Source organism: Rhinopithecus roxellana, chromosome 8, assembly GCF_007565055.1.
Source record: "Rhinopithecus roxellana isolate Shanxi Qingling chromosome 8, ASM756505v1, whole genome shotgun sequence".
In the NCBI taxonomy this organism is placed as follows: domain Eukaryota; kingdom Metazoa; phylum Chordata; class Mammalia; order Primates; family Cercopithecidae; genus Rhinopithecus; species Rhinopithecus roxellana.
In genome coordinates this window covers 4,062,572-4,090,397 of record NC_044556.1, presented here as the reverse complement: position 1 = coordinate 4,090,397, position 27,826 = coordinate 4,062,572, and the positions used below count along the sequence as shown (strand labels likewise).

Genomic DNA, 27,826 nt, shown 5'->3' with positions numbered 1-27,826 from the left:
TCATATGTCATTTCTACATTTTAATCTGGGCATCTGCCATACTGTTTTCAGCAGGCTTATACCATTGTACATTCCCAGGTGATAGTGCACAAGGTTCTCAAACATTCCACATCCTTGTCAGTATTGTTTTCCATCTTTGATACTACTAATCCTAATGAGATGGTATGTATGTCTTGAGTTCGATTTGTATTTCCCTAACAACCAATGATGTTGAGCATTGTTACGTGCTTATTGGCCATCTGGATATCTTCTTTGGAGAAATGTCTATTCAAGTCCTTTCCTCCATTTTAAAATTGGATTGTGTCTTAGCTTGGGTTGCTAAAACAAAATACCATAAATTGGAAAGCTTAATTCATCAACAAACATTTATTTCTCATGGTTTGGGAGGCTGGAAAGTCCAATATCAAGGCACTGGCAGAGCCCGTGTCTGGTAAGGGCCTGCTTCCTGGTTCAAAGATAGCTATCTTCTCACTGCACCCTCTCATGGTGAAGGGCAAAGCTAGCCCTCTAGGGACTCATATCAGGAAACTAATCCCAATTACGAGGCCTCCATCTTCATGATGTCCTCCAATCCTAAAAACCACCAGAGACAGGGCCTCCAAATACCATCACAATATGGGGATGGGGGTGGGGGTAAGGTTCCAACATATTAATCTGAGGGGGCATACACTCAGCCAAAACATTACACCTCCGGCCCCCAAAATCCATGTCATCACATGTAAAATATATTCATCTCATCCTAAAGGCCTCAGAAGTCTCAGTTAATTCCAGCATGAAGCCTAATGCTTAAACTCAAAGTGTCATCTCAACATCACAAACTTAGATATGGATGAGATTCAGTTCATGCTGAGGCAAAATCCTTCTTCAGCTCCGAACCTGTGAAAACCAAACTAGTTGTGTATTTCCAAAATATGAGACAGGCATAGGATAGACATTCCTATTCCAAAAGTGAGAAACAGGAGAAAGGGGTGAGCTCCCAAACAAGTTCGAAACCCAGAAAGCAAACTGAAGACTTTCCATATTCTTTGGATATGTAGATACTTGTAGAACTGTCCTCCACTATGCATTTTCACAGGTATTCGAAGGTTGTGTGATAAAGGAAAGCTTTCCCACATTCCTTACATAAGGTTTATCTCCATTATGAGCTCTTTCATGTCTCTGAAAGGAACTGGAATAACTGAACGTTTTCCCACACTGCTTACATTCATAGGGTTTTTCTCCAGTATGAGTTCTTTCATGTATTCTAATGGAACTGGCATAATTGAAGGCTTTCCCACACTCTTTACATTCATAGGGTTTTTCTCCAGTATGAGTTCTTTCATGTGTTCGGACAGAACTAGGACAGTCAAAGGCTTTACCACATACCTGACATTTATAAGGTCCATCTCCAGTGTGCAGTATCATATGTTTTCTAATCCTTTTAAGAGAAATGAAGGCTTTCCCACATACCTGACATTCATAGGGTTTCTCTCCAGTGTGCGTTCTTTCATGTATTTGAAATGAACTGGGACAGTCAAAGGCTCTACCGCATACCTGACATTTATAAGGTCCATCTCCAGTGTGCTTTATCATGTGTCTTCGAACGCTTGGGAGAGAAATGAAGGCTTTCCCGCATTCCTTACATTCATAGGGCTTCTCTCCAGTGTGAGTCCTTTCATGTGTTCGAACATTACTGGAAGAACTGAAGGTTTTACCACATTTATTACATTCATAGGGTTTCTCCCCAGTATGAGTTCTTTCATGCTTTCGAACGTAACTGGGAAAAATAAAGGCTCTCCCACATACTTTACATTTATAAGGTCCATCCCCAGTGTGCCTAATCATATGACTCTGAAAATTTGTGAAAGAAATGAAGGCCTTCCCACACTGTTTACATTCATGGGGTTTCTCTCCAGTATGAGTTCTTTCATGTATTCGAAATAAACTGGGGCGGTCAAAGGCTTTTCCACATTCCTGACATTTATAAGGTCCATCTCCAGTGTGCCTAATCATGTGTCTCTGAAAACTTGGGAGAGAAATGAAAGCTTTTGCACATTCCTGACATTCATAGGGTTTCTCTCCAGTGTGCGTTCTTTCATGTATTTGAAATAAACTGGGGCGGTCAAAGGCTTTCCCACATTCCTGACATTTATATGGTCCATCTCCAGTGTGCTTAATCATGTGCCTTCGAACACTTGGGAGAGAAATGAAGGCTTTTCCGCATTCCGGACATGCATAGGGTTTCTCACCAGTGTGAGTTCTTTCATGTCTTCGAAAGGATTGACAAGAACTGAAGGCTTTCCCACACTGCTTACATTTGTATGGTTTCTCTCCATATTCCTGATAGTCATAAGGTTTGTGTCCAAGGTGAGATCTGATGTGTCTACTAAGGGAAGAATGATGCATGAAGACTTTCCCACACAAACTACATTCACATGGTCTTACTATAGTAGGAATTTTCTTGTTCAGATTAAGATTGAGAATCTGACTGAAGGCTTCTCCACATTGATCATACTCTTTACTTTCACTGAGTCCCTCTTCCATATGATTGCTGGAAAAAACAGAAAGCATGATTTAATGACTTGTGACTTTGTATTTATTAATAGTTTTTCGACTTACATTTTTACCATAATCGGGGAAAGGGTATGTTTTCAGGCCTGTATGAATTGTTTGAAAGTGAAGAGACGGAATGCTCTGCAAGAGGGCTCGACAGTAGCTATTATCAAAAAAGTGATATTCATATATACAGTTTCTTAATACTATTTCCAAGTGAATGCTTTTGCAACACTAAACATCTGTGCCACACTTTTTCTTTTTCTGGTGAAAAAGTTGTAGGAATAAATAAATTTGAAGGTGGGCTTACTGGTTTGTTTCCTTATTTTTAAAATTTCATGACATACTAAGAAGGGGACATTGCTTTCTCTTGTCAGTGCAAATTACCTTAAAATTCTCCCCTGATTTTTGTACCAATCTTCAATGCTCTGGTCTTCCCATTTTTTTCCTAAAATATAGTCAGAAAAAATCCTTATGAACGGATAGACAATACAGAAAAATGACTAGATTCTAAGTTCATGATCAGGTGCAAACAACCCTGATTTATTCACCCAAGTATTTCCTTTTCCACATCTGATATCATGAAACAGCATTAAAGAGCAAGAAACACTTCTCTAATTGACTAAGAGAAGGAATGATGGCATCCTTACCTACACAGGCCAGGTTTCTAAAGGTTTCCCGCATCACATCTCTGTAGAGTTTCTTCTGGGAAGGATCCAGCAAAGCCCACTCCTCAAGTGTGAAGTTCACAGCCACATCCTCAGAGGCCACTGAGTCCTAAAACATCCCAAATACGCAACGCAGGAGAAAGAATGAGATGACAGTACAGGGATGTAAACCCAATTCATAAAAGTTCACCAACGGCTAGGTGCGGTGGCTCATGCCTCCATTCCCAGCACTTTGGGAGGCCAAGGCAGGCAGATCACCTGAGGTCAGGAGCTTGAGGCCAGCCTGGTCAACATGGTGAAACCCCATCTCTACTAAAAATACACTAATTAGCTGGGCATGGTGGCGTCTGCCTGTAATCCCAGCTACTCAGGAGGCTGAGGGAGGGGAATTGCTTAAACGAGGGAGGCGGAGGTTGCAGTGAACCGAGATCACGTCACTGCACTTCAGCCTGGGTGACAGAGATCCCGTCTCAAACAAACAAACAAACAAAAACAACAACAAAAAAGTTGACACATGATGTGGCAGTCTCCAAACATTTATTTTATAAATAAATATGGTTGTCAGAATTCTGTCTACATTCACTTTCTCATAAATTTAATTACCCCGTGAAAACATGCAACTGGTCTCTACATTTTTACTGTAGTCACTACAAGTTTTATTGGTCTCTAATGGTAGGATCCAGTTCACCTTGGAGAAACAAATAAAATGCTATACAAAGAAAATAAATTTTGGCCGGGCCCAGTGGTTCACGCCTGTAATCCCAGCACTTTGGGAGGCCGAAGCAAGCAGATCACGAGGTCAGGAGTTTGAGGCCAGCCTGATCAACATGGTGAAACCCCGTCTCTACTAAAAATACAAAAAAATTAGCCAGGCGTGGTGGTGCGCACCTGTAATCCCAGCACTTTGGGAGGCTGAAGTCTCAAAAAAAAATTTAAGATCATCATTCCTTCTGGAAAAAACTTCCATTTCCTTTCATATCTCACACCAATCAGCATTCCATGAAACACAGGGTAGGCCAGGCACAGTGGCTCATGCCTGTAATACCAGCACTTTAGGAGGCAGAGGCAGGCGGATTGCCTGAGATCAGGAGTTTGAAACCAGCCAGCCCAACATGGCAAAACCCTGTCTCTACTAAAAATAAAAAAAATTCCCCAGGCATGGTGGTGGGCGCCTGTAATACCAGCTACTTGGGAGGCTGAGGAAAGAGAATTGCTTGAGCCCAGGAGGTGGAGGTTGCGGTGAGCCGCAACTGCACTCCAGTCTGGGTGACAAGAGCAAAACTCTGTCTAAAGAAAAAAAAGAAAAAGAAACACAGGATAAAACCTGAAAAAGGTTTCCATGAATAAATAAATACACACTGAAGAAGTGGAACCATTTTCTTCTGTTCCCTTCATCAAACATGAGAGGCCAGAAGGCCCATAGAAATCCACCTGCTGACAAAATCCAGCTGACCATACTTTCCTAAAGGATTCCAAGCCATTAGACATAGACAGATCAAGTTGGCTGAATGAAAATATTCCTTCCTAAAAGTATTCATTTTAACCTGCATGTATAATATTTGTTATAGACTCACTGATTCCTTTGACTCTATCCCATTTCACTAGGCTAGGAAGCTATTGGGAAGATATGACTCAGGTATGAGGAAGAAGGTATGGCAACTTAGGCAGCACCCCCTCACCCAGCAAAATCCCCATAGTCATGAACGTCAAGGACAGTTTCCCACCAATTTTTACCGTATATGCACACATACTAAGACGACAAAATGCCAGAAGAGTTTTTTCTGGCAGATACATAACAAGGTACCCTATGCCTTGCTAACCTTGAGGAACAGGTTAAGAGTTGCAATTTCTGCCGGGCGCGGTGGCTCAAGCCTGTAATCCCAGCACTTTGGGAGGCCGAGACGGGCGGATCACGAGGTCAGGAGATCGAGACCATCCTGGCTAACACGGTGAAACCCCGTCTCTACTAAAAATACAAAAACTAGCCGGGCGAGGTGGCGGGCGCCTGTAGTCCCAGCTACTCGGGAGGCTGAGGCAGGAGAATGGCGTAAACCCGGGAGGCGGAGCTTGCAGTGAGCTGAGATCTGGCCACTGCACTCCAGTGCGGGCGACAGAGCGAGACTCCGCCTCAAAAAAAAAAAAAAAAAAAAAAAAAAAAAAAAAAAAAAAAAAAAAAAAAAAAAAAAGAGTTGCAATTTCTGAGGGAGTTCATTCAAGTCCAGATGGTTTGATGGCGAATTTGACCATGATTATAAAACACACGAAGGGATCAGCAGTGCTTTTCTCCAAAAGAACATAAAATCCTCTTTCTCAAATTTCAAGAGGAAATGATTCTGACCAGTCACTATGTGATATTACATTGTGTAATGTCAAGGCAAAATAAAATAAGGGGAAAGATGGGTTCCTTTGGTTTTCTTGGAAATGGGAACTTGCTCTGTCATCCACACTGGAGTGCAGTGGCATGATCATAGCTCACTGAAGCCTTCATCTCCTGGACTCATGTGATCCTCTCTCCCGAGCCTCCCAAGTAGCTAGGACTATAGTCACAAGACACCACGCCTAGCTAATTTTTAAATTTTTTGTAAAGATGGGGTCTTACTTTGTTGCTCAAGCTGATCTCAAATTCCTGCCTCAGCCTCCCAAAGTTCTGGGACTACAGGTGTGAACCACCACACCTGATTGGAAAGATGGGTTCTCAGAAAGAATGAAATGTCCTCAAGATAACCTCTCACAAAGTATTTTTTAAATTCTATAAATCCCCTAAAGACTGTTGAAAAGTCAACAAAAAGTCCTTCTCTAAATGTAGCAGGAATAATGAATATCTGACAATGGTCAAAGTCTTCTGAAGAACAACATGATAGCTTCCCTAACCTTTAACAAGTTCTGAATACTGGCCTGGCACGGTGGCTCGTGCCTGTAATCCCAACACTTTGGGAGGCTGAGGCGCGAAGATCACTTGAGTTCACTTGAGTCAGGACCATTTGAGTCAGGAGTTTGAGTCTGGCCTGGGAAACATGGTGAAACCTCGTCTCTACTAAAAATACAAAAATTAGCCAGGCACGGTAATGCGCATCTCTTATCCCAGCTACCTGGGAGCTGAGGCAGGAGAATCACTTGAATCCGGGAAGCGGAAGGTGCAGGGAGCCAAGATTGTGCCACTGCACTCCAGTCTGGGTGACAGAGCAAGACTCAAAAAAAAAAAAAAAAAGAACATAGGAGAGCCATGGTAGGCACTGGGGAGAAAAGACCACATATCTTTCTTACAATACCACAGAAGGCCACAACCCCAGCCAGGACCAAAGACTCACTAACAAATCATATGATTACAGAATATGTCACCTCCAGGTAAAATGCTCAATTAAAGCCCAAGAAGGAAGGTCAGAGACAAGACCAAAAAAAAAAAAAAAAAAAAAAAAAAAAGCAAGGGCAACTAATAGAAAAAAGTAAAAAATACGGTAGATATTAATACAACTACTGATAATCACTTTGAATGTCAATGGTCCAAATATAATCAGAAGACAGATACTGTTATAGTGGATTTTAAAAACATAGTATGTTGGCTAAAAGGAAACCACTTTAAATACAAAGACACACGTATTAAAAGTAAAGGGATAGAGAAACATATAAAATGCTAACATTAATTAAAAGAAACATGACATAGCTATCTTAATATCACAAAGTACACTTCAGAGAAAGGAAAAAACAGAGATAAGCCAGGTGTAGTGGGGCATGCCTATGGTCCCAGCTACTTAGGAGGCTGAGATGGAGGATCGCCTGAGCCCAGCAGTTCAAAGATATAATGCACTATAATTTATTGTGAATAGACACTGCACTCCAGCCTGGGAAACAGCGAGACCTTCATCTATACAAAAAAATTTTTTAGAAATTGTTTTAATTAACCAGTTGTGGTATCACACGTGTAGTCAGCTACTTGGGAAGCTGAGGCAGGAGGATTGCTGGAGCCCAGGAGTTCAAAGCTGCAAACAGCTGTATGATCACACCATGGCACTCCAGCCTGGGTGACAGAGTGAGACTCTGTCTCTAAAAAAAATTAAATTAAAATTTTAAAATAAATAAAAATAAAGAGATGTAAGTGAGCATCACATAATGATAAAGGACTCAACATGCCAAGACCTGACAACCCTTAGTGTGTGTTTGCATAACAAGAGTGGCAAAATACATGTGGCAAAATACAACGGATAGAACTGCAAAGAGAAATACACTAATCTACTCGTATAGTTGGAGACTGCAGCACCCCTCCAGCAGTAATTAAGAGATCCAACAGGCAGAAAATCTGAAACGACACAGCGAAGTAAATGGCACCATCAAACAACTGGATTTAATTGAAATGCATGGAATACTTCATCTAACAATAACAAAAAACAAATTCATCTCAAGTTCACAGAAATATTCACAAAAATAAACCAAATACTGGGGCATAAAACACACCTCAATAAATTTGGGAAAAAAAAAATCACACAAAGTATGCTCTCAGACCACAAGTCATTCATCTAGAAATCAATAACAGAAAGATAGTTACCAACTCCCTCAAATCCTTAGAGATTAAAAAACACAATTCTAAATAAATACATGGATCAAAGAAGTCTTATGAGAAATCAAAAATTATTTTGACCTAAAATGAAAATGAAAACAAAACTTATCAAAAATTATGGTATGCAGCAAAATCAGTACATAGAGGAAAATTTATAGCATTGAATGCCTACACCAGGAAAGAACAAGGGTTTATAATTAATCATCTGAGAGTCTACTTACTTCGGGCTGGGTGCAGTGGCTCACACCTGTAATCCCAGCAAATTTGGGAGGCCAAGGCGGGCAGATTACTTGAGGCAAGGAGTTGGAGACGAGCCAGGACGACATGGTAAAACTCCGTCTCTACTAAAAATACAAAAATTAGCTGGGCGTGGTGGCGCATGCCTGTAATCCCAGCTACTCAGTAGGCTGAGATACAAGAATCACTTGAACCTGGGAGATGGAGGTTACAGTGAGCCAAGTTCATGCCACTGCACTCCAACCTGGGTGACACAGCAAGCTGCTGCCTCCAAAAAAAAAAACAGAGTCTACTTCAGGAAAACAGAAAAACAAGAGAGCAAATTAAACCCAAGTAAGCACACAGAAAGAATACTTGGAGAAGTCAATGAAATGGCAGGAAATCAACAGAGATAAAAAACAAAAAAACAAAACAAAAATAAACCATAAGTTGGTTATTGGAGAACACCAGTATAATTGATAAACCTCTAGTCATGGTAACAAAAAAGAAATTACTAAGGTTAGAAATAGGCCGGGCGCGGTGGCTCAAGCCTGTAATCCCAGCACTTTGGGAGGCCGAGACGGACGGATCACGAGGTCAGGAGATCGAGACCATCCTGGCTAACACAGTGAAACCCCCGTCTTTACTAAAAAAATACAAAAAACTAGCCGGGCGAGGTGGCGGGCGCCTGTAGTCCCAGCTACTTGGGAGGCTGAGGCAGGAGAATGGCATAAACTCGGGAGGTGGAGCTTGCAGTGAGCTGAGATCCGGCCACTGCACTCCAGCCTGGGTGACACAGCGAGACTCCGTCTCAACAAAAAAAAAAAAAAAAAAAAAAAAAAAAAGAAATGAAAGGAGGCAAGAGTAAAAAATAAAAAACATTTGACAAAATCTACCATCCACTCATGGTGGCAAACTGGGAAAAGAGGGGAACTTTCACCTCAGAAAGAACATCAATGAGGAGTCTGCAGCTAACATCATACTTAACAGTGAGAAACTAGATGCTTTCTAGACAAGATCAGAAACAGGGTAGGAATGTCTTCTCTCACCACTGCTATTCAACAACATCCTTAAAGTCCTAGGTAAGCAATAAGACAGAGGAAATAAAAAGTATACTGATTGAGAAGGAAGAAATTAAATTGTCTTTGCTGCATATGACATGATTATATAAAATATAGAGATGGCATAGAAAAATATGAAAACATGCACATTTTGTCACTGGGGAATTACAAATTTAAAAAATTAAAGACTAACACAACCCTTATTAGAATGGTTACAATTTAAAACACTGAGAACACCAAATGATGGCAAAGATGTAAAGCAAGAGGAACCCTCATTTGTTACTTGTAGGAATGGAAAACAGTGCACCTATTTTGGAAGATGGTCAGTTTCTTGTAAAACTAAACCTACTCGGCCAGGCACAGTGGCTCATGCCTGTAATCCCAGCACTTTGGGAGGCCGAGGCGGGTGGATCACCTGAGGTCAGGAGTTCAAGACCCGCCTGGCCAACATGATAAAACCCTGTCTCTACTAAAAATACAAAAATTAGCTGGGCGTGGTGGCACATGCATGTAATCCCAGCTACTTCAGAGGCTGAAGCAGGAGAATTGTCTGAGCCCGGGAGGTGGAGGTTGCAGTAAGCCAAGATCTTGCCATTGTACTCCAGCCTGGACGACAGAGCAAAACTCTGTCTCAAAACAAAACTAGGCTGGGCGCAGTGGCTCAAGCCTGTAATCCCAGCACTTTGGGAGGCCGAGACAGGCGGATCATGAGGTCAGGAGATCGAGACCATCCTGGCAAACATGGTTGAAACTCCATCTCAACCATGAAACAAAAAACTAGCCGGGCGTGGCGGCGGACACCTGTAGTCCCAGCTACTCGGCAGGCTGAGGCAGGATAATGGCATAAACCCAAGAGGTGGAGCTTGCAGTGAGCTGATATCTGGCCACTGCACTCCAGCCTGGGTGACACAGCGAGACTCCATCTCAAAAAATAAGTAAATAAATAAACTAAACTAAACATACTCAACATACTACCTAACAATCATGCTCCTTGGTATTTACCAAAATAAGTTGAAAACATGTTCACACAAAAACCTGTACATGGATGTTTATGGGAGACTTACTCATAATTTCTAGAATTTAGAGTTAACGAAGATATTCTTCATAAACAAACGAACAATCTGCATTTCATCCATATGATCAAATATAATCATATGGATAAAAAGAAGGTATCAAGCCATGATAAGACATAGAGGAAATTTAAAAGTACGTCACTGGGTCAGGTGTGGTGGCTCACACCTGTAATCCCAGCACTTTGGGAAGCAGAGGCGGGCGGATCACCTGAGGTCAGGAGTTCGAGACCAGCCTGACCAAATGGTGAAACCTCATCTCGCCGGGCGCGGTGGCTCAAGCCTGTAATCCCAGCACTTTGGGAGGCCGAGACGGGCGGATCACGAGGTCAGGTGATCGAGACCATCCTGGCTAACACGGTGAAACCCCGTCTCTATTAAAAACTACAAAAAAAAAAACTAGCCGGGTGAGGTGGCGGCGCCTGTAGTCCCAGCTACCCGGGAGGCTGAGGCAGGAGAATGGCGTGAACCTGGGAGGCGGAGCTTGCAGTGAGCTGAGATCCGGCCACAGCACTCCAGCCTGGGTGACAGAGCGGACTCCGTCTCTTTTTTTTTTTTTTTTTTTTTTTTTTTTGAGGCGGAGTCTGGCTCTGTCGCCCGGACTGGAGTGCAGTGGCTGGATCTCAGCTCACTGCAAGCTCTGCCTCCCGGGTTTACGCCATTCTCCTGCCTCAGCCTCCCTAGTAGCTGGGACTATAGGCGCCCGCCACCTCGCCCGGCTAGTTTTTGTATTTTTAGTAGAGACGGGGTTTCACCGTGTTAGCCAGGACAGTCTCGATCTCCTGACCTCGTGATCCGCCCGTCTCGGCCTCCCAAAGTGCTGGGATTACAGGCTTGAGCCACCGCGCCCGGCCGAGACTCCGTCTCAAAAAAAAGAAAAAGAAACCTCATCTCTACTAAAATTACAAAAATTAGCTGGGCGTGGTGGCAGACACCTGTAATCCCAGCTACTCAGGAGGCTGAGGCAGGAGAATCGCTTGAACCAAGGAGGCAGAGGTTGCAGTGAGCCAAGATCACGTCACTGCACTCCAGCCTGGGCGACAGAGTAAGACTCCGTCTCAAAAAGAAAAAAAAAAGTATGTTACTAAGTGACAGAATCCAATCTAAAAAGGCCATATACAATATATTAACAACTATAAGATATTCTGCAGAAGACAAAACTATGGGACATGAAAAAGTCTTTGGTTGTAAGGGATTTCAGGATCCAAAGGACAGATGAATGAATGTATGAACTACAGGTGATTTTTAGGGCAGTGAAACTACCCTAACAGAAATAACAGACACATGTCATTAAACACTGTCAAAATCCAATGAATATATAATAGAGTCAACTTTAATGTAAAATGTGAACATTAATGCATCCATATTGGTTCGTCAATTGTAATAAATGTACCACAGTAATACAATATATAAAAAATAAGGCAAACTGGTTGGGCGCAGTGGCTCACGCCTGTAATCTCAGCACTTTGGGAGGCTGAGGTGGGCGGATCATGAGGTCAAGAGATCGACACCATCCTGGCCAACACGGTGAAACCCCATCTTTACTAAAAATACAAAAATTAGCTAGGTGTGGTGACGGGTGCCTATAGTCCCAGCTACTTGGGAGGCTGAGGCAGAAGAATTGCTTGAACCTGGGAGGTAGAGGTTACAGTGAGCCGAGATTGCGCCACTGCACTCCAGCCTGGCGACAGAGTGACTCCATCTCAAAGAAAAAAAAAAAAAAATAGGGCAAACTTTAAAGAGGGGTGATCATTAAGTAACACTCTGTACTTATCAATGTTTCTGTAAACTTAAAACTGTTATGAAAAGAATGTTACAAAAAGTTAAAATGAAGAGACTCATGACTGAGAAGTAACTAATCACTAAACCATGTCTTTTTTTTTTTTTTTTTTTTTTTTTGAGACGGAGTCTCGCTCTGTCGCCCAGGCTGGAATGCAGTGGCCGGATCTCAGCTCACTTCAAGCTCCGCCTCCCGGGTTTACGCCATTCTCCTGCCTCAGCCTCCCGAGTAGCTGGGACTACAGGTGCCCGCCACCTCGCCTGGCTAGTTTTTTGTATTTTTTAGTAGAGACGGGGTTTCACCGTGTTAGCCAGGATGGTCTCGATCTCCTGACCTCGTGATCTGCCCGTCTCGGCCTCCCAAAGTGCTGGGATTACAGGCTTGAGCCACCGCGCCCGGCCCGAGACAGGGTCTCATTTTGTCACCTAGATTGGAGTGCAGTGGACTGATCATAGCTCACTGCAGCCTCGACCTCCAAGGCTCAAGTGATCTTTCCACCTCAGCCTCCCAAGGAGCTGGGACTACAGGTGCATGGCACCATGCCCAGCAAATTTTTGTAATTTTTGTAGAGACGGGGTTTTGTCATGTTGCCGAGGCTGGTCTCAAACTCTTGGGCTCAAGCAATCTGCCTACCTTGGCCTACCAAAGTGTTGACATGGCAAGCATTAGCCACCATGCCTGGCCCATATCATAACTCATGCAACTGATTTGAACTTATTTTAGTAAGCCATTATGGTGATGAATGAGGTCTTCAGCCTGAGACTGGGAAGAGAAGAGAAAGTTCCATCCAATGCCTTGTTTAGGAGCCCAGCACTGTATATTCTGAGAAGTTATACTAGGGCCTTGGTTACCATCAGTGCTGTCTGGAACTCAGACATAGATGAGTATCCTTGCATTGTGGACTTCATATAAGACATGTATTGGCCGGGCACGGTGGCTCACGCCTGTAATCCCAACACTTTGGGAGGCTGAGGCGGGTGGATCACCTAAGGTCAGGAGTTTGAGACCAGCCTGACCAACATGATGAAAACTTGTCTCTACTAAAAATACAAAATTAGCTGGGCATGGCAGCGCATGCCTATAATTCCAGCTACTTGGGAGGCTGAGGCAGGAGAATAGCTTGAACCCAGAAGGCAGAGGTTGCGGTTAGCTGAGATCGCGCCATTGCACTCCAGCCTGGGCAACAAGAGCAAAACTCCACCTCAAAAAAAAAAGAAAAAAAAAGGACATGTATTACCTTGATTTCTATTTTAGGTATCTAACATAAGAGATACTCAGAGGTATCTTACCACAAACAGGAAAGTCTTACACAACCGCTACAGTCTATAAACCTTAGAGCAGATGGAACCCATTTTTGGCCAGTGTTAAGATGACTGCCTCATGTTTGGTCAAGCAGGCTAACCCTTGGATCTGTACATCACAGACTCCCCAATTAAGTGATGAAAAAGCAGCAACTCTTCACTGGCTCCCTCAGGTACGCTTACGCGTGTGGTAATGTCATCCATGCAAACTCCCTACTGCTGTTCACTCAATTACTCTAATAATTATTTTCAATCATCTAATTTATACTGGGCCACAGTAACTTGTTTAACTGGGGATAAAGGTCCATGAAATTCTATCTTGCCAAGCCACTTTGTAACAGTCAAAGACTTGATTTATTTTTTATCATTTTAGAGTAACCCTGCTTAGTACAGGGTATAGGACAATGGGCACTTTGACCATGGTTAATTGAAACAAGGCAAATAACTCCGATGGTTAAGACAAGGCATATCTGTTCATCCTCTATTTTATATTCATTACTCAGATTACAGGATTTACCTTGCTTAAATTTAGTGGGATCACCAGGTATAAGTGTAATGTGCACTTTACGTTAACAGCTTTAAAGATTAATGAGCACATTACAGCAGATATTAATTCAGAATCTACCTTGTGGGCCGGGTGTGATGGTTCACCCCTGTAATCCCAGCACTTTGGGAAGCCAAGGCAGGTGGATCACTTGAGGTCAGGAGTTCAAGACCAGCCTGGCCAACATGGTGACACCCCGTCTCTACTAAAAACACAAAAATTAGCCAGGCATGGTGGCAGATGGCTGTAATCCCAGCTACTCGGGAGGCTGAGGCAGGAGGACTCCTTGAACCCGGGAGATGGGAGGTTGTAGAGAGTCGAGATCGCGCCACTGCACTCCAACCTGGGCACAGAGGTTTTTTTCTCAAAAAAAAAACCTACCCTGCTGAGGAAGGGAGGCACAAGTACCATATAGTCCCCTTTTATCTTTTTTGCTGTGTAAACATTTTTAGTGTATTTGGATTTCCAATTGGGTAAAATTGTGAACCTTTGTTTCAGTACTCATTTTTCCCTTTGCTTCCTTCTTTGGTTGTTGGTTTTGTCTGTCTTTAGACATGCATCAGGGATGGCAAAAGGAGCTGTCCTGTCTACCCTAGTATTTGCATGTTCTCCCCCTGCACCGAGCCTTACATCTGTAACCTCAGGGTCATGGACCTCCTCCAAGGCAGCGATGGTTTTACAAAGTTTAAAGGACTCCAGGATTAACTTGGGTTTGAACTACTCCCTTTCCTGTGCCACAGGGGTATATCTGGATGTTGTCCCCTATAACACCAAGAGTAAGGATCCTTGTGGTGACAGAGGCACAGGCAGTGGCAGCAGCAGCACTTAAGGGTCCTGGCAGCCCTCTGATATTATTTTGTTTCGAGACGCAGTCTTGCTCTGTCACCCAGGCTAGAATGCAGTGGCACAATCTCAGCTCACTACAAGCTCTGCCTCCCAGGTTCACGCCATCCTCCTGCCTCAGCCTCCCAAGTAGCTGGGACTACAGGTGCCTGCCACCACATCCAGCTCATTTTTGTATTTTTAGTAGAGATGAGGTTTCACGGTGTTAGCCAGGATGGTCTCAATCTCCTGACCTCGTGATCCACCCGCCTCGGCCTCCCAAAGGGCAAGGATTACAGGCATGAGCCATCGTGCCCGGCGCCCTCTGATACTATAGTATGGACTCAGCCTACCACGTGATGGCTGCCTTTCCCCTTCTCTTCTTTCTCTTCTTTTCAAATGACTCTTCTGCCATGTGTAGTGGTTCACACCTATAATCCCTGCACTTTGGAAGGCCAACGCAGGAGGACTGCATGAGCCCGCAAGTTTCAGGTTACAGTGGGCTATGATGGTGCTACTGCACTCCAGCCTGGGCAACAGAGTGAGGCCTGGTTACCAAAAAATTTTTTTAATTAAAATAATAACTGTTCTTTCAGATAACAGCACTCTGTAGAGGGGACCAGAATACAACAGCACTCACAGCTTCGTCCTAAAAGACATGGGACCAGACCAAGACACACAATCCATGACCACCTTAAGGAGGGCCCCAATCCTATATTCCCTTCCTAAATGTCAAGGAATTATCAAACTGCCAACTCGGGCTGACTACAGACCCAGACTTGCTGAATCTCAACAATACAATAAAAACAGAGCAGGACAGTTCAAAGCAGGAGTTCCCTAAGAAGCAGCAGCTCAAAGTGCATGCCCAATGTCAGGCAGCAGAGCAGAGGAGCCAGTGGAGACAGACCCCTCCACGTGGTGGTTAATGTCCAGACATCTTCACAGCACTGACTGCAGAGATGTGGTTCTGACGTTGACACTGATGACAGAGTGTCTCACACAGGCTGAGAGGGCATAAAAAGGCTTATTACTCTCACGTGATTGAGGTGTCTGGGGAGAGTAGGGCAGACCCATCAAGCAGGTGAATGGTTCGAGAGAGCAGAGGAAGCTGCCTGGCCTGGGTATTTACTGTGTTGGGGTTGGGGCTGGATGACAGTTCCATGGACAGACACCAGAAGACAAAACCCCAGGCTTCCTTGAAAGCTGGTCCAGGTGTGGGCACAAGGGTAGAAGGGGAGGGTGAGGTTTTAGCACTCAGTAAACAAACATTAAACACCGGAGTCTGACTACTCATTACTATAACAAAGGCAGGAAAGAAAAATATACATTCCCAGTCACTTGTTTTTATGTAAACAGTGACAGGATGCACAAAATTGATCAAAAGTGGTTATTTGGGGGTGGCTGGACCAAGAGGACTACAGTAGACCAGAATTTGCTGGCAGGAAGTCATCTAAAATTAAAACTGTCAAGTGTACACTTTATACCAGAAGGGTATTTCTTTCCAATCAGTCTTTGCACATGTCCCTGGAGAACTCTGAAATGTGTGAGAGCATGATACCTTTAAAGCAACTGTTTTTTTTTTTTTTTGGAGACAGGGTCTAGCTCTGTCGCCCAGGCAACATTGACTAAGCTAGGATTGTACAGTGCTGCAATAGCTCACTGCAGCCTGGAGCACCTAGGTTCAAGTGGATCCTCCCGCCTCAGCCTCTGGAGTAGCTGGGACGATAGGCACAAGCCACAAAGTCCACTTATTTATTTACTTGTTTGTTTTGTAGAGACAGGGTCTTGCCATGTTGCCCAGGCTGGTCTCTACTAAAAAAATACAAAAAAAAAAAAAAAATTAGCTGGATGTGGTGGCGCCTGTAATCCCAGCTACGCTGGAGGCCGAGGCAGGAGAATCACTTGAATCCAGGAGGCAGACATTGCAGTGAGCCGAGATCGCACCACCACACTCCAGCCTGGGTGACAGAGCGAGACACCGTTTAAAAAAACCAAAAAAACAAACACAAAAACAAACTGGGGAGGTAGGCAGAAGGGGCTCTGTAATAGCTCCTAAATTTTTCTGTAAACTATGAACTAAAAAAGCAAATAAATTAACATTTCAGGGAAGATTCATGATTGTGCAAAACAGAAAGCTGGCTGGGCACAGTGGCTCACGCCTGTAATCCCAGCACTTTGGGAGGCCGATGCAGGTGGATCACAAGGTCAGGAGATCGAGACCATCCTGGCTAACACGGTGAAACCCCATCTCGGCCGGACGCGGTGGCTCATGCCTGTAATCCCAGCATTTTGGGAGGCCGAGGCAGGTGGATCACAAGGTCAGGAGATGGAGACCATCCTGGCTAACATGGTGAAACCCCGTCCCTACTAAAAATATTTTTAAAAATTAGCCAGGCGTGGTGGTGGGTGCCTGTAGTCCCAGCTAATCGGGAGGCTGAGGCAGGAGAATGGCGTGAACCCGGGAGGCGGAGCTTGCAGTGAGCTGAGATCGCACCACTGCACTCCAGCCTGGGTGACAATGCGAGACTCCATCTCAAAAAAAAAAAATCAAAAAAAGAAACTCTACTAAAAATACAAAAAAAAAAAAAAAAAAAAAAAAAAAAACAGAGCCGGGCAAGGTGGCACATGCCTGTAGTCCCAGCTATTTGGGAGGCTGAGGCAGGAGAATGGCACGAACCCAGAAGGTGGAGCTTGCAGTGAGCCAAGACTGCGCCAAAAGCAAGGAAATTATAATCCTTAACACTGGCCCCATCTGGAGAGACTGGATGATTTGGCTTCTAGGAGTCATTTCAAGTGGGGCACGTGGTAAGAAGACTTCAAACTAGTGGCCTGGCCCTTTACAATTTTTTTTTCTTTTCTTTTTTTTGAGACAGAGTCTTGCTCTGTCGCCCAGGCTGGAGTGCAGTGGCCTGATCTTGGCTCACTGCACGCTCCACCTCCTGGGTTCATGCCATTCTCTTGCCTCAGCCTCCCAAGTAGCTCTGACTACAGGCAGCCGCCACCAAGCCTGGCTAATTTTTTTGTGTTTTTAGTAGAGACGGGTGGGGTTTCACCGTGTTAGCCAGGATGGTCTCGATCTCCTGACCTTGTGATCCTGCCCGCCTTGGCCTCCCAAAGTGTTGGAATTACAGGCGTGAGCCGGGCCCCCTTTACAATGTTTCAGTCGACCGTGCAACTGTTTTACATAGTTTCCTCAAATGCAAGACGTTTAGTAAGTTTTCACAATGGAAACTCAATACACAAATAAATCTCAGTGTACTCCGAATTGTGAGCATCAAGCCACCATGGAAGCAAACGTTTAAAAGATAGCATAGGGCCGGTGTGGTGGCTCACACCTGTAATCCCAACACTTCGGGAGGCCGAGGCGGGCAGATCAATTGACATCAGGAGCTCAAGACAAGTCTGGCCAACATGGTGAAACCCCGTCTCTATTAAAAATACAAAAATCAGCCAGGTGCGGTGGCTCACTCTTGTAATCCCAGCACTTTGGGAGGCCAAGGCAGGTGGCTCACGAGGTCGGGAGATTGCAGCCAACCTGGCTAACACAGTGAAACCCCGTCTTTCCTAAAAATACAAAAAAATTAGCCAGGCGTGGTGGCAGGCACCTATAGTTCCAGCTACTTCAGAGGCTGAGGCAGAAGACTGGCGTGAACTCAGGAGGGGGAGCTTGCAGTGAGCCGAGATCATGCCACTGCACTCCAGCCTGGGTGACAGAGTGAGACTCTGTCTCAAAATAAATAAATAAATAAACAAAATTTTTTAAAATGTCAAATCAGCCAGGTCTGGTGGCGGGCGCCTGTAGTCCCAGCTACTCAAGAGGCTGAGGTAGGAGAATCGCTTGAACTCAGGAGTGGAGGTTGCAGTGAGCAGAGATCATGCCACTGCACTCCAGCTTGGGCAACAGAGACTCTGTCTCAAAAAAAAAAAAAAAAAAGAAAGAAAGAAAAGAAAAGAAAAAAGAAAAAAGGAAGGAAGGAAAAAAGGAAGAAAAGGAAGGAAGGAAGGAAGGAAGGAAGGAAGGAAGGAAGGAAGGAAGGAAGGAAGGAAGACAGCATAGGAAGAAAAAAAAGGAAGAAAAGGAAGAAAAGGAAGGAAGGGAGGGAGGAAGGGAGGGAGGAAGGAAGGGAGGGAGGAAGGGAGGGAGGGAGGGAGGAAGGAAAGAAGGAAGGAAGGAAGGAAGGAAGGAAGGAAGGAAGGAAGGAAGGAAGGAAGGAAGGAAGGAAGGAAGGAAGACAGCATAGCCCCAGCCTCGGCAATGTGGCAAAACCCTGTCTCTACAAAAAAAAGAAACACAAAAATTAGCTGGGCACGGTGAGGTGCACCTGTAGTTTCAGCTACTAAAGAGGCTCGAGGTAGGAGGATCACGTGAGCCCAGGAAGTCTAGGCTGCAGTGAGCCACAATTGCACCACTACACTCCACCCTGGGTGACAGGGGTAAGACCCTCTCTCAAAAAAACAAAAATAGCTGGGCACAGTGGTTCATGCCTATAATCCCAGCACTTTGGGAGGCTGAGATGGGCGGATTACCTGAGGTCAGGAGTTGGAGACCAGCCTGGCCAACATGGCAAAAGCCCATGTCCATTAAAAATACAAAAAAAGGCCTGGCACGGTGGCTCAAGCCTGTAATCCCAGCACTTTGGGAGGCCGAGACGGGCGGATCACGAGGTCCGGAGATCAAGACCATCCTGGCTAACATGGTGAAACCCCGTCTCTACTAAAAAAATACAAAAATCGGCCGGGCGCGGTGGCTCAAGCCTGTAATCCCAGCACTTTGGGAGGCCGAGTCGGGCGGATCACGAGGTCAGGAGATCGAGACCATCCTGGCTAACACGGTGAAACCCCGTCTCTACTAAAAACTACAAAAAAAAAAAACTAGCCGGGCGACGTGGCGGCGCCTGTAGTCCCAGCTACCCGGGAGGCTGAGACAGGAGAATGGCGTGAACCCAGGAGGCGGAGCTTGCAGTGAGCTGAGATCCGGCCACAGCACTCCAGCCTGGGTGACAGAGCGAGACTCCGTCTCAAAAAAAAAAAAAAAAAAAAAAAAAAAAAAAAAAAAATACAAAAATCTAGCCTGGCGAGGTGGCGGGCGCCTGTAGTCCCAGCTACTCCGGAGGCTGAAGCAGGAGAATGGCGTGAACCCGGGAGGCGGAGCTTGCAGTGAGCTGAGATCCGGCCACTGCACTCCAGCCCTGGCGATAGAGCGAGACTCCGTCTCAAAAAAAAAAACAAAAAAACAAAAAAAATTAGCTCAGTGTGATAGAGTGCACCTGTAATCCCAGCTACTTGGGAGGCTAAGGCAGGAGAACTGCTTGAACCCAGGAGGCGGAGGTTGCAGTGAGCCAAAATTGCACCACTGGACTCCAGCCTGGGGCACAGGCTGAGACTCTGTCTCAAAAAAACAGAAAAAATACATCAAATTAGGAAGCACTACATGGAGAAATGGCATACATCCTGAGAAAAAAGACTGAATATTACCATGATTAATGCTTGAGCTCTCCCAAATACAGTGCTTTATTAAATTCCATAAAATTCACAACCAGGTTTGCTTGGTATGTTATTAAACTTAAGAAATGCTATTTCGCCGGGCGCGGTGGCTCAAGTCTGTAATCCCAGCACTTTGGGAGGCCGAGACGGGCAGATCACGAGGTCAGGAGATCGAGACCATCCTGGCTAACCCGGTGAAACCCCGTCTCTACTAAAAATACAAAAAACTAGCCGGGCGAGGTGGCGGGCGCCTGTAGTCCCAGCTACTCCGGAGGCTGAGGCAGGAGAATGGCGTGAACCCGGGAGGCGGAGCTTGCAGTGAGCCGAGATCTGGTCACTGCACTCCAGCCTGGGCGACAGAGCAAGACTCCGTCTCAAAAAAAAAAAAAAAAAAGAAAAAGAAAAGAAATGCTATTTCTTGCCAGGTGCAGTGGCTCATGCCTGTAATCCCAGCACTTTGGGAAGCTAAGGCAGGTAGATCACCTGAGGTCAGGTGTTTGAGACCAGCCTGGCTAACACAGTGAAATCCCGTCTCTACTAAAAATATAAAAATTAGCCAGGCATGGTGCCGGGCGCCTGTAGTCCCAGCTACTTGGGAGGCTGAGGCACAAGAATCGCTTGAACCAGGTAGGCAGAGGTTGCAGTGAGCGAAGATCAAGGCACTACATTCCAGCCTGGTTAACAGAGTGAGACTCTGTCTCAAAAAAAAAAAAAAAAAAAGGTTTAGGAACTACTTCTAGGCCAGGCACACACATGGAATCCCAGCATTCTGGGAGGCCAAAGTAGCAGCATCACTTGAAGCCAGGAGTTCAAGATCAGCCTAGGCAACATAATGAGACCTCAACTCTACTAAAAATTAAAAATTAGCTGGGCGTGATGGCATATGTCTGTAGTCCCAGCTACTCAGGAGGTTGAGGCAGGAGGATCACTTGAACCCAAGAGTGGCAGGCTGCAGTGAGCTATGATCACGAAAGTGCAGATCACACCTGGTGACAGAGAGAGACCATCTCAAGGAAGAAAGGAGGGAAAGAAAGAGAAAGGAAGAAATAAATAAATAAAAGAAAAAAGGAAAGAAAGGAAGGAAAAGAAAGAAAAAAGGGCCAAGTGCAGCAGCTCCCGCCTGTAATCCCAGCACTTTGGGAGGCCAAGGTGGGTGAATCACCTGAGGTCAGAAGTTCGACACCAGCCTGACCAACATAGTGAAACCCTGTTGCTACTAAAAATACAAAATTAGCAGGGCATGGTGGCACATCCTGTAATCCCAGTTACTTGGGAGGCTGAGGCAGGAGAATCACTTGAACTGCTCGAGGCAGAGGTTGCAGTGAGTCAGTATCATGCCATTGTACTCCAGCCTGGGCAACAAGAGGGAAACTCTGCCTCAAAAAAGAAAAGAAGGGGCCTGGCGTGGTGGTTCATGCCTGTAATCCCAGCATTTTGGGAGGCTGAGGCGGGCGGATCACCCAAGGTCAGGAGTTCAAGACCAGCCTGGCCTAAATGGTGAAATCCCATCTCTACTAAAAATACAAAAAATTAGTCAGGCGTGGTGGGGTGTGCCTGTAATCCCAGCTACTCGGGAGGCTGAGGCAAGAGAATCGCTTGAACCCAGGAGGCGCAGGTTGCAGTGAGCTGAGATCACACCACTGCACTCCAGCCTGGGTGACTAAGTGAAACTTCATCTTAGGAAAAAAAAAAAAAAGAAAAAGAAAAGAAGGAAGGAAGGAAGGGAGGGAGGCAGGCAAGAAGAAAAGGGAAGGGAGGGGAGGGGAGGGGAGAGGAGAGGAGAAAAGAAGGCCACTTCTAAAAAACTGAAATAGCTGGGTGTGGTGGCTCATGCCTGTAATCCCAGCATTTTGGGAGCCCAAGGCAGGTGGATCACAAGGTCAGCAGTTCGAGACCAGCCTGGCCAACACAATGAAACCCCGTCTCTACTAAACATACAAAAAATTAGCCAGGCATGGTGGCACACCTGTAGTCCCAGCTACTCGGGAGGCTGAGGCAAGACAATCACTTGAACCCAGGAGGTAGAGGTTGTGGTGAGCCAAAATCGCACCACTGCACTCCAGACTGCACAACAAAGCGAGACTCCGTCTCAAAAAAAAAAAAAAACAAAAAACTGAAATAGAACTCAAATATCTAAAAACAGCAAAGACTTTGTACAGTACACAGTTAGGAAATGTCACAGCCTGAATCTGTGTGTCCCTCCCAAAATTCATATACTGAAATTCTAACTCCTAATGTTGTTGTATTAGGAGATGGCATCTTTGGGAGGTCATCGGGATTCGAGATCATGAGGGTGGTGCCCTCATAAACGGGATTAGCACCCTTAGAAAAAATGACGGGAGACAGCTTGCTTCCTCTCTCCTCTGCCTTGTGAGGATACAACGAGAGATGATGATCTGAAAACCTCAAAGCAGGCCCTTACCAGATACTACATCTGCCAGCACCTTGGACTTGGACTTCCCAGCCTCCAGAACTGCGAAAACTTAATGTGTGTTGTTTATACCACCCAGCCTATGGCAATGTATTACAGCAGGCCCAGGTGCCTAAGACAGTATAGCACTTTCTCAACCATACATCAGGGTTATGAAATAATTAGGACATTATGGCAGTAGCAGAGAGATAGACCAAAGAAATATGGGAAATTCTGAAACCAGGGCATCTAGGTAAGGTATGTGAACCTATGACAGAGCAGGTATGGTCAGTCGGGGATAGAAATGATGGACAGTTAAACCCCAGGTGCAGGGATAATCCATCTTCTGTCCATCATCTCCACACAATGTTGTGAATTCAGTGCAGAGCTGTCTATTGCAGTGAATTCTTAAAATTGTATGTTACCTCAGAAGCCACTGTGAATATGGCTTTAACTTTCTCATACCAGAAGCAGAGCTTAGTCACCCTTAATATAGTTTCCAGTTCTATGCCTCCTCCCATTTCCTCCATGTGGTCAATCCAGTTACCTGCCTTACACAGCTACCTCCCTGTGACCACCTCCCCATGAGATGGCTAGATGCAAATTGCTAGAAATCATCCAAATGACCCCACACAAGGAATGCACAGAGAGGCTGCAGGGACCACCTCTCAGTCACCATGTGACTGCACGGAATTCCCATCTGCTTGCTCTAAACTCACCAACAAGAACTCCCAGAGTCTCCAATAAAGGCATCTGTCCAGATTCCTCTGTCTTGTTCCCTGGTTAGGTGTGTATGTCAGTCCTAAACAGCCATCCTCTTCCTGTTGGCCTACAAGGAGAACTATCCTTTCTCTCTGGGATCTACTACCTAGCAGCCTGTTTCACCCACAGTTCACAAGGAAACCCACATTCAGAAAGTTCAACAAGCCTGAGGACCATTCATGTGAAGATGTGGCCCACTCCTAAGAAATGAGTGAGGGAGCCGGGTGCGGTGGCTCACGCATGTAATCCCAGCAATGTGGGAGGCCAAGGCGTGCGAATCACCGAGTTCGAGGCCAGCCTGGCCAACATGGAGAAACCCCCCGTCTCTACTAAAAACACAAAAAATTAGCCAGACGTGGTGGTGCATGTCTGTAATCCCAGCTACTCGAGAGGTTGAGGTAGGAGAATCACTTGAATCCAGTAGGCAGAGGTTGCGGTGAGCCAAGATCGCACCACTGCACTCCAGCCTGGGCAACGAGAGCGAAATTCCATCTCAAAAAAAAAAAAAAAAAGAAAGAAAGAAATGAGTGAAGGAAACATTCTGGGAGCTCCACACACCCTAGTCTCCTCTCCTCATGATGTGATTCATGGTCTCAATTCTCACCAGTGACCAGATGTTTTACCTGGAGTCAGTTTAAAGTTCTGACCTCTGGTGTCTTTTCTGTGACACCAAAAGTGTAAACACCGACCAGTTCTAACACTAGCTAGGTGTCTAAGAGTTCAGTTCTGACACCACTCAGAATTAGGACGGACCCTACAAGTTCAGGGCTCAGTCTCCCAACATGCCAGTTCACATGCCAGTCATAAGGCACAGGGCCACCCACACTTCTGAACAACTGTGTACAAATCATGAGCTCCCATAATCTCCTCCTCGGGTTCAACAATTTGCTAAAACTATTCAAAGAACTCAACAAAACATGTTACTTAAGTATAACTCAGGAACAGGCAAATAAGAGCTAAAAAGTGGCAGGGAAAGGGGAGTGGAGAGGCTACGCTCCTCATCTTAGAGTGCACCACCCTTCCAGCACATCAATGTCCTCATCAACCTGGAAGCACTCTCTGAATGTCTTTGCTCAAAAATTGTTACATAACTCAATCTCCAGTCTTCACTCTTTCCTGAGGTAGGGACTGGAGCTTAAAGTGACAACCCTCTAGTCATGGGTTTGGTCTTTCTGGTCACCAGTCTCCACTCTGAAAGTATCCAGGGGTTCCACAGTCACTTCATTAGCTTAGGAAATTCCAAAAGTTTTTAAGATCCCTGTCTCAGGAACTGCAGACAAACACCAAACATATTTATTACACCACAGAAGCAAATACACTCTTAATTCATAAACCTTTCCTCCAGCAGAAAGAAACTAAAGGTGTCTTTCTCTAAGTCTGACGCTCACAGATATTTGCAGAAATTACACTCTGACTAAACCAACTCTGTGGATACAAAACCAAACTGCTGACAATGTTGAATTTTACCCAAGCTCTATAATCCTACAGAATAGCTATGATTAAAACACTCTCCGCCACCATGGCCCTTGGTGTTCCAGAGAAGCAGGATACTGGGGGGGAAAAAAACCCTTCCTATTACTAATTTAGATGTCCTTTATTTTACCCCTAAGAAAGCCAGACAGGCGGCTGGCCACGGTGGCTCACGCCTGTAATCCCAGCACTTTGGGAGGCCGAGGCGGGCAGATCACAAGGTCAGGAGATCGAGACCATCCTGGTGTTAAACCCAGGAGGTGGAGCTTGCAGTGAGCTGAGTTTGCACCACTGCACTCCAGCCTGGGCGACAGAGCGAGACTCTGTCTCAAAAAAAAAAAAAAGAAAAGAAAATATCCTGTGTTTGAAGAATCCAGCAAAATCACTCAAACTCACTGTTTATGTATATAGGAGGAAAGGAAACTATAAGACGTCTGTATTCTATAGCTTAAACATGAAAAGCACAAGTATTTATCCCTTTCAGACAACAGAGATGTCACATTACTATTACTTCCATGACTTCTTTACTAATATTTAATTCACTAATATTTAATATTTAAAAGTCCATCTGATAGGACTTAGCATTAATCACCAAAGTCCAGATGAAAAGATACAGAACAGTTATCTATTACGACAAAATACCCTGCAAAGAAGAAGATGATATTTTAGAGAATCTCTGTATTTCACCAATTTATCTACTACACTTTTTTGTGGAAATGTATTCGTTTCTCTGTAGCCATAATGGAAGACTGAATTTCCCTGTTTCTCCGAGATTCTTATCCCCAGTATCATTTTCAAGGCTAAGTCCTGGGATTGATCTGAAATCACCCAAAAGAAGAAAACACACCTGAGAAACCTACCGCACATGTTGTGGGGGAAGAAACTACATAAATAAGAATTTTTTTTTTTTTTTTTTTTGAGACGGAGTCTCGCTCTCTCGCCCAGGCTGGAATCCAGTGGCACGATCTCGGCTTACTGCAAGCTGCGCCGCCCGGGTTCACACCATTCTCCTGCCTCAGCCTCCCCAGTAGCTGGGACTACACATAAATAAGAATTTTTAACAACTTGAATGTAAGACTAGATAATTGTTTTTCCTCAAATCTACTTTCTGCCTCTTTGTAAACATTTTGTCTTGTCTTTCAAGCACTACTGATGAAATACATTTTACATTTAATGAAAAACAGGATCAAATAAGCGAACACATCTTTTTAAGGGTTTACAAACCCAGGGAGAGGCAGTGCTGACCTGGAATACAGACATTTACCTGATTCCAGTGTCAGGTGAGGTCACCCTATCACCTAGGACATCTCCCCAGCCCCATCCTGGCTCACTGAGTGCTCAGTGACCAACCTCCCTGAAGACAGTGAATTGTGCCCCGCTCAGTCTGCCCCAAGCGCATTTTAACTTTCAGGTTCTTGTACCATTTCAATGGAGTGGGTTTTCCTTCCCCTTTGAGATAGTTTTTCTCCCTTCATGACTTAAACAATCCAGAGGTCAGGAATCATTTGTGTCTTTTCCTCTCAGTAACAGCCTAAGATTGGCTAACCATCAATGTGTCCCTAAGAAATGGAAACTGGGGTTGAGGAAGAAAAACTGAGTGTCCCAAAGGGTAAACTTTTCAGAGGGAGGGGATACCGGGAGACTCCTCCCACCTCAGGGCATCCAGCTGCTCCCGTGAGAGGCCCCACCCCTACACCTTAAGCTGTCCTCTGGGAGGAGTGACCCAGGCGTTGATAATAATCACTAGATCCTCCAAGAGAAGTGGCAGCTGTGGGTATCTTGGGTCAGGTCCAGGCAGTTCTGAAAATCAGGACCAGGAAAAGATAACGGGCCACATCACCGTGTAAAGTTTCCAAAGGGGAAACTCCACCCAAAGACATTCTGATTAGGCATGGGGGCTTAGGAAAGATAAAAGGAAGGATAGCACAAAAATGTTCTACTGCAGAGTGTCAGGTTCTTATTCTCTGCTTCCCTCTCAGGTTACAAGTACACAAACACGAGGCCGAGCGCAGTGGCTCACGCCTGTAATCCCAGCACTTTGGGAGGCCGAGGCGAGCGGATCACCTGAGGTCTGGAGTTTGAGAGCAACCTGGTCAACATGGCGAAACCCAGTCTCTACTAAAAATACAAAAAGTAGCCGGTCTTGGTGGCGCATGACTGTAATCCCAGCTACTCGGGAGGCTGAGGCAGGAGAATTGCTTGAACCCGGGAGGCGGAGGTTGCAGTGAGCTGAGATCTTCCCACTGCACTCCAGTTTGGGCGACAGAGAGAAACTCTTGTCTCAAAATAAATAAATAATCCACAAACAGAAAACAAATCCTTTCAAAATAGGATGGTGAAAGAAACTATAAACAACTAAAATACAGTGTCTGAAATGTAGAACAAAACCAGTTGATAATGTTGTGATTTGGGGAGGGGTCACCTTTGGGAATGCGGAGAAGGAACCTGAAATTTAGGCATTTATTCCCAGCCCTAGAAAAAGCTAGACTTAAAAAAACGGGAGTCGTAGGTTTGAGACTCTTTTTCCAGTACGTTTGGAAGACTCGGAGGGAGACAGTCCCCCGGAAAAAAAGAGGATGGACTTGGAAGCCCACAGCCCACAGCTCCTCCCATGCACGAACCCTACACCCGAGACGGGATTCCTCCTTGTGACCCTCCCGTGTCCCAGCACAATCGGGGGAGAGGCGGGGCTGCGGGCGCAGAGCTGCCCAGAAAGGGCTGCCGGGCCGGGGCCGGGGCCGCAGTCGCCGCGCAGGGACGGGACAGGACGCCCGGGGTACCAGCTACGGCCCAGCCCCACCTTGTGGCCGAGGGGACAGAGGGCCGAGCTTCGCCCGGGAACTCAAGTCCCAGACCCTGGAGTCGCTGCAGGGAGGCCAGGGACCTTCCACAGCCGGTTCCGGCCGGTTCCCACAAGCCCCTCCCCCAGTCTCCAGACGCCCGGCCCCGCACACGCACCATTTCCTGGCTTCCAGGGTGTCCCGGGGTCCTGCCTACGGCTCTCTCCGGCCTGTGCAGGTCCCAGCACGCCAGACGGTGCGGTGGAGCCACCCGGACCACTGGAGAAGCGGAGACCGGAACCCAAACGCAGCGGACGCGAAACAGGAAGACCCCGCGGAGTTGTTGAACGTTGCCCCCCGTCCCCCCTTTCAGA

General features: G+C 45.5%; 1 protein-coding gene across 1 annotated transcript; it reads right to left on the bottom strand.

Annotated features, from left to right (window-relative positions):
• On the bottom strand, positions 1–27,826 carry ZNF564 (zinc finger protein 564). Its single transcript, XM_010361664.2, has 4 exons — positions 27,631–27,826; positions 3,183–3,309; positions 2,920–2,980; positions 1–2,530 (listed from the first exon to the last, which is right to left on the bottom strand). Exons 1-4 carry the CDS (start codon positions 27,631–27,633, stop codon positions 1,060–1,062), a joined length of 1,662 nt encoding a protein of 553 aa, XP_010359966.1. The 5' UTR covers positions 27,634–27,826; the 3' UTR covers positions 1–1,059.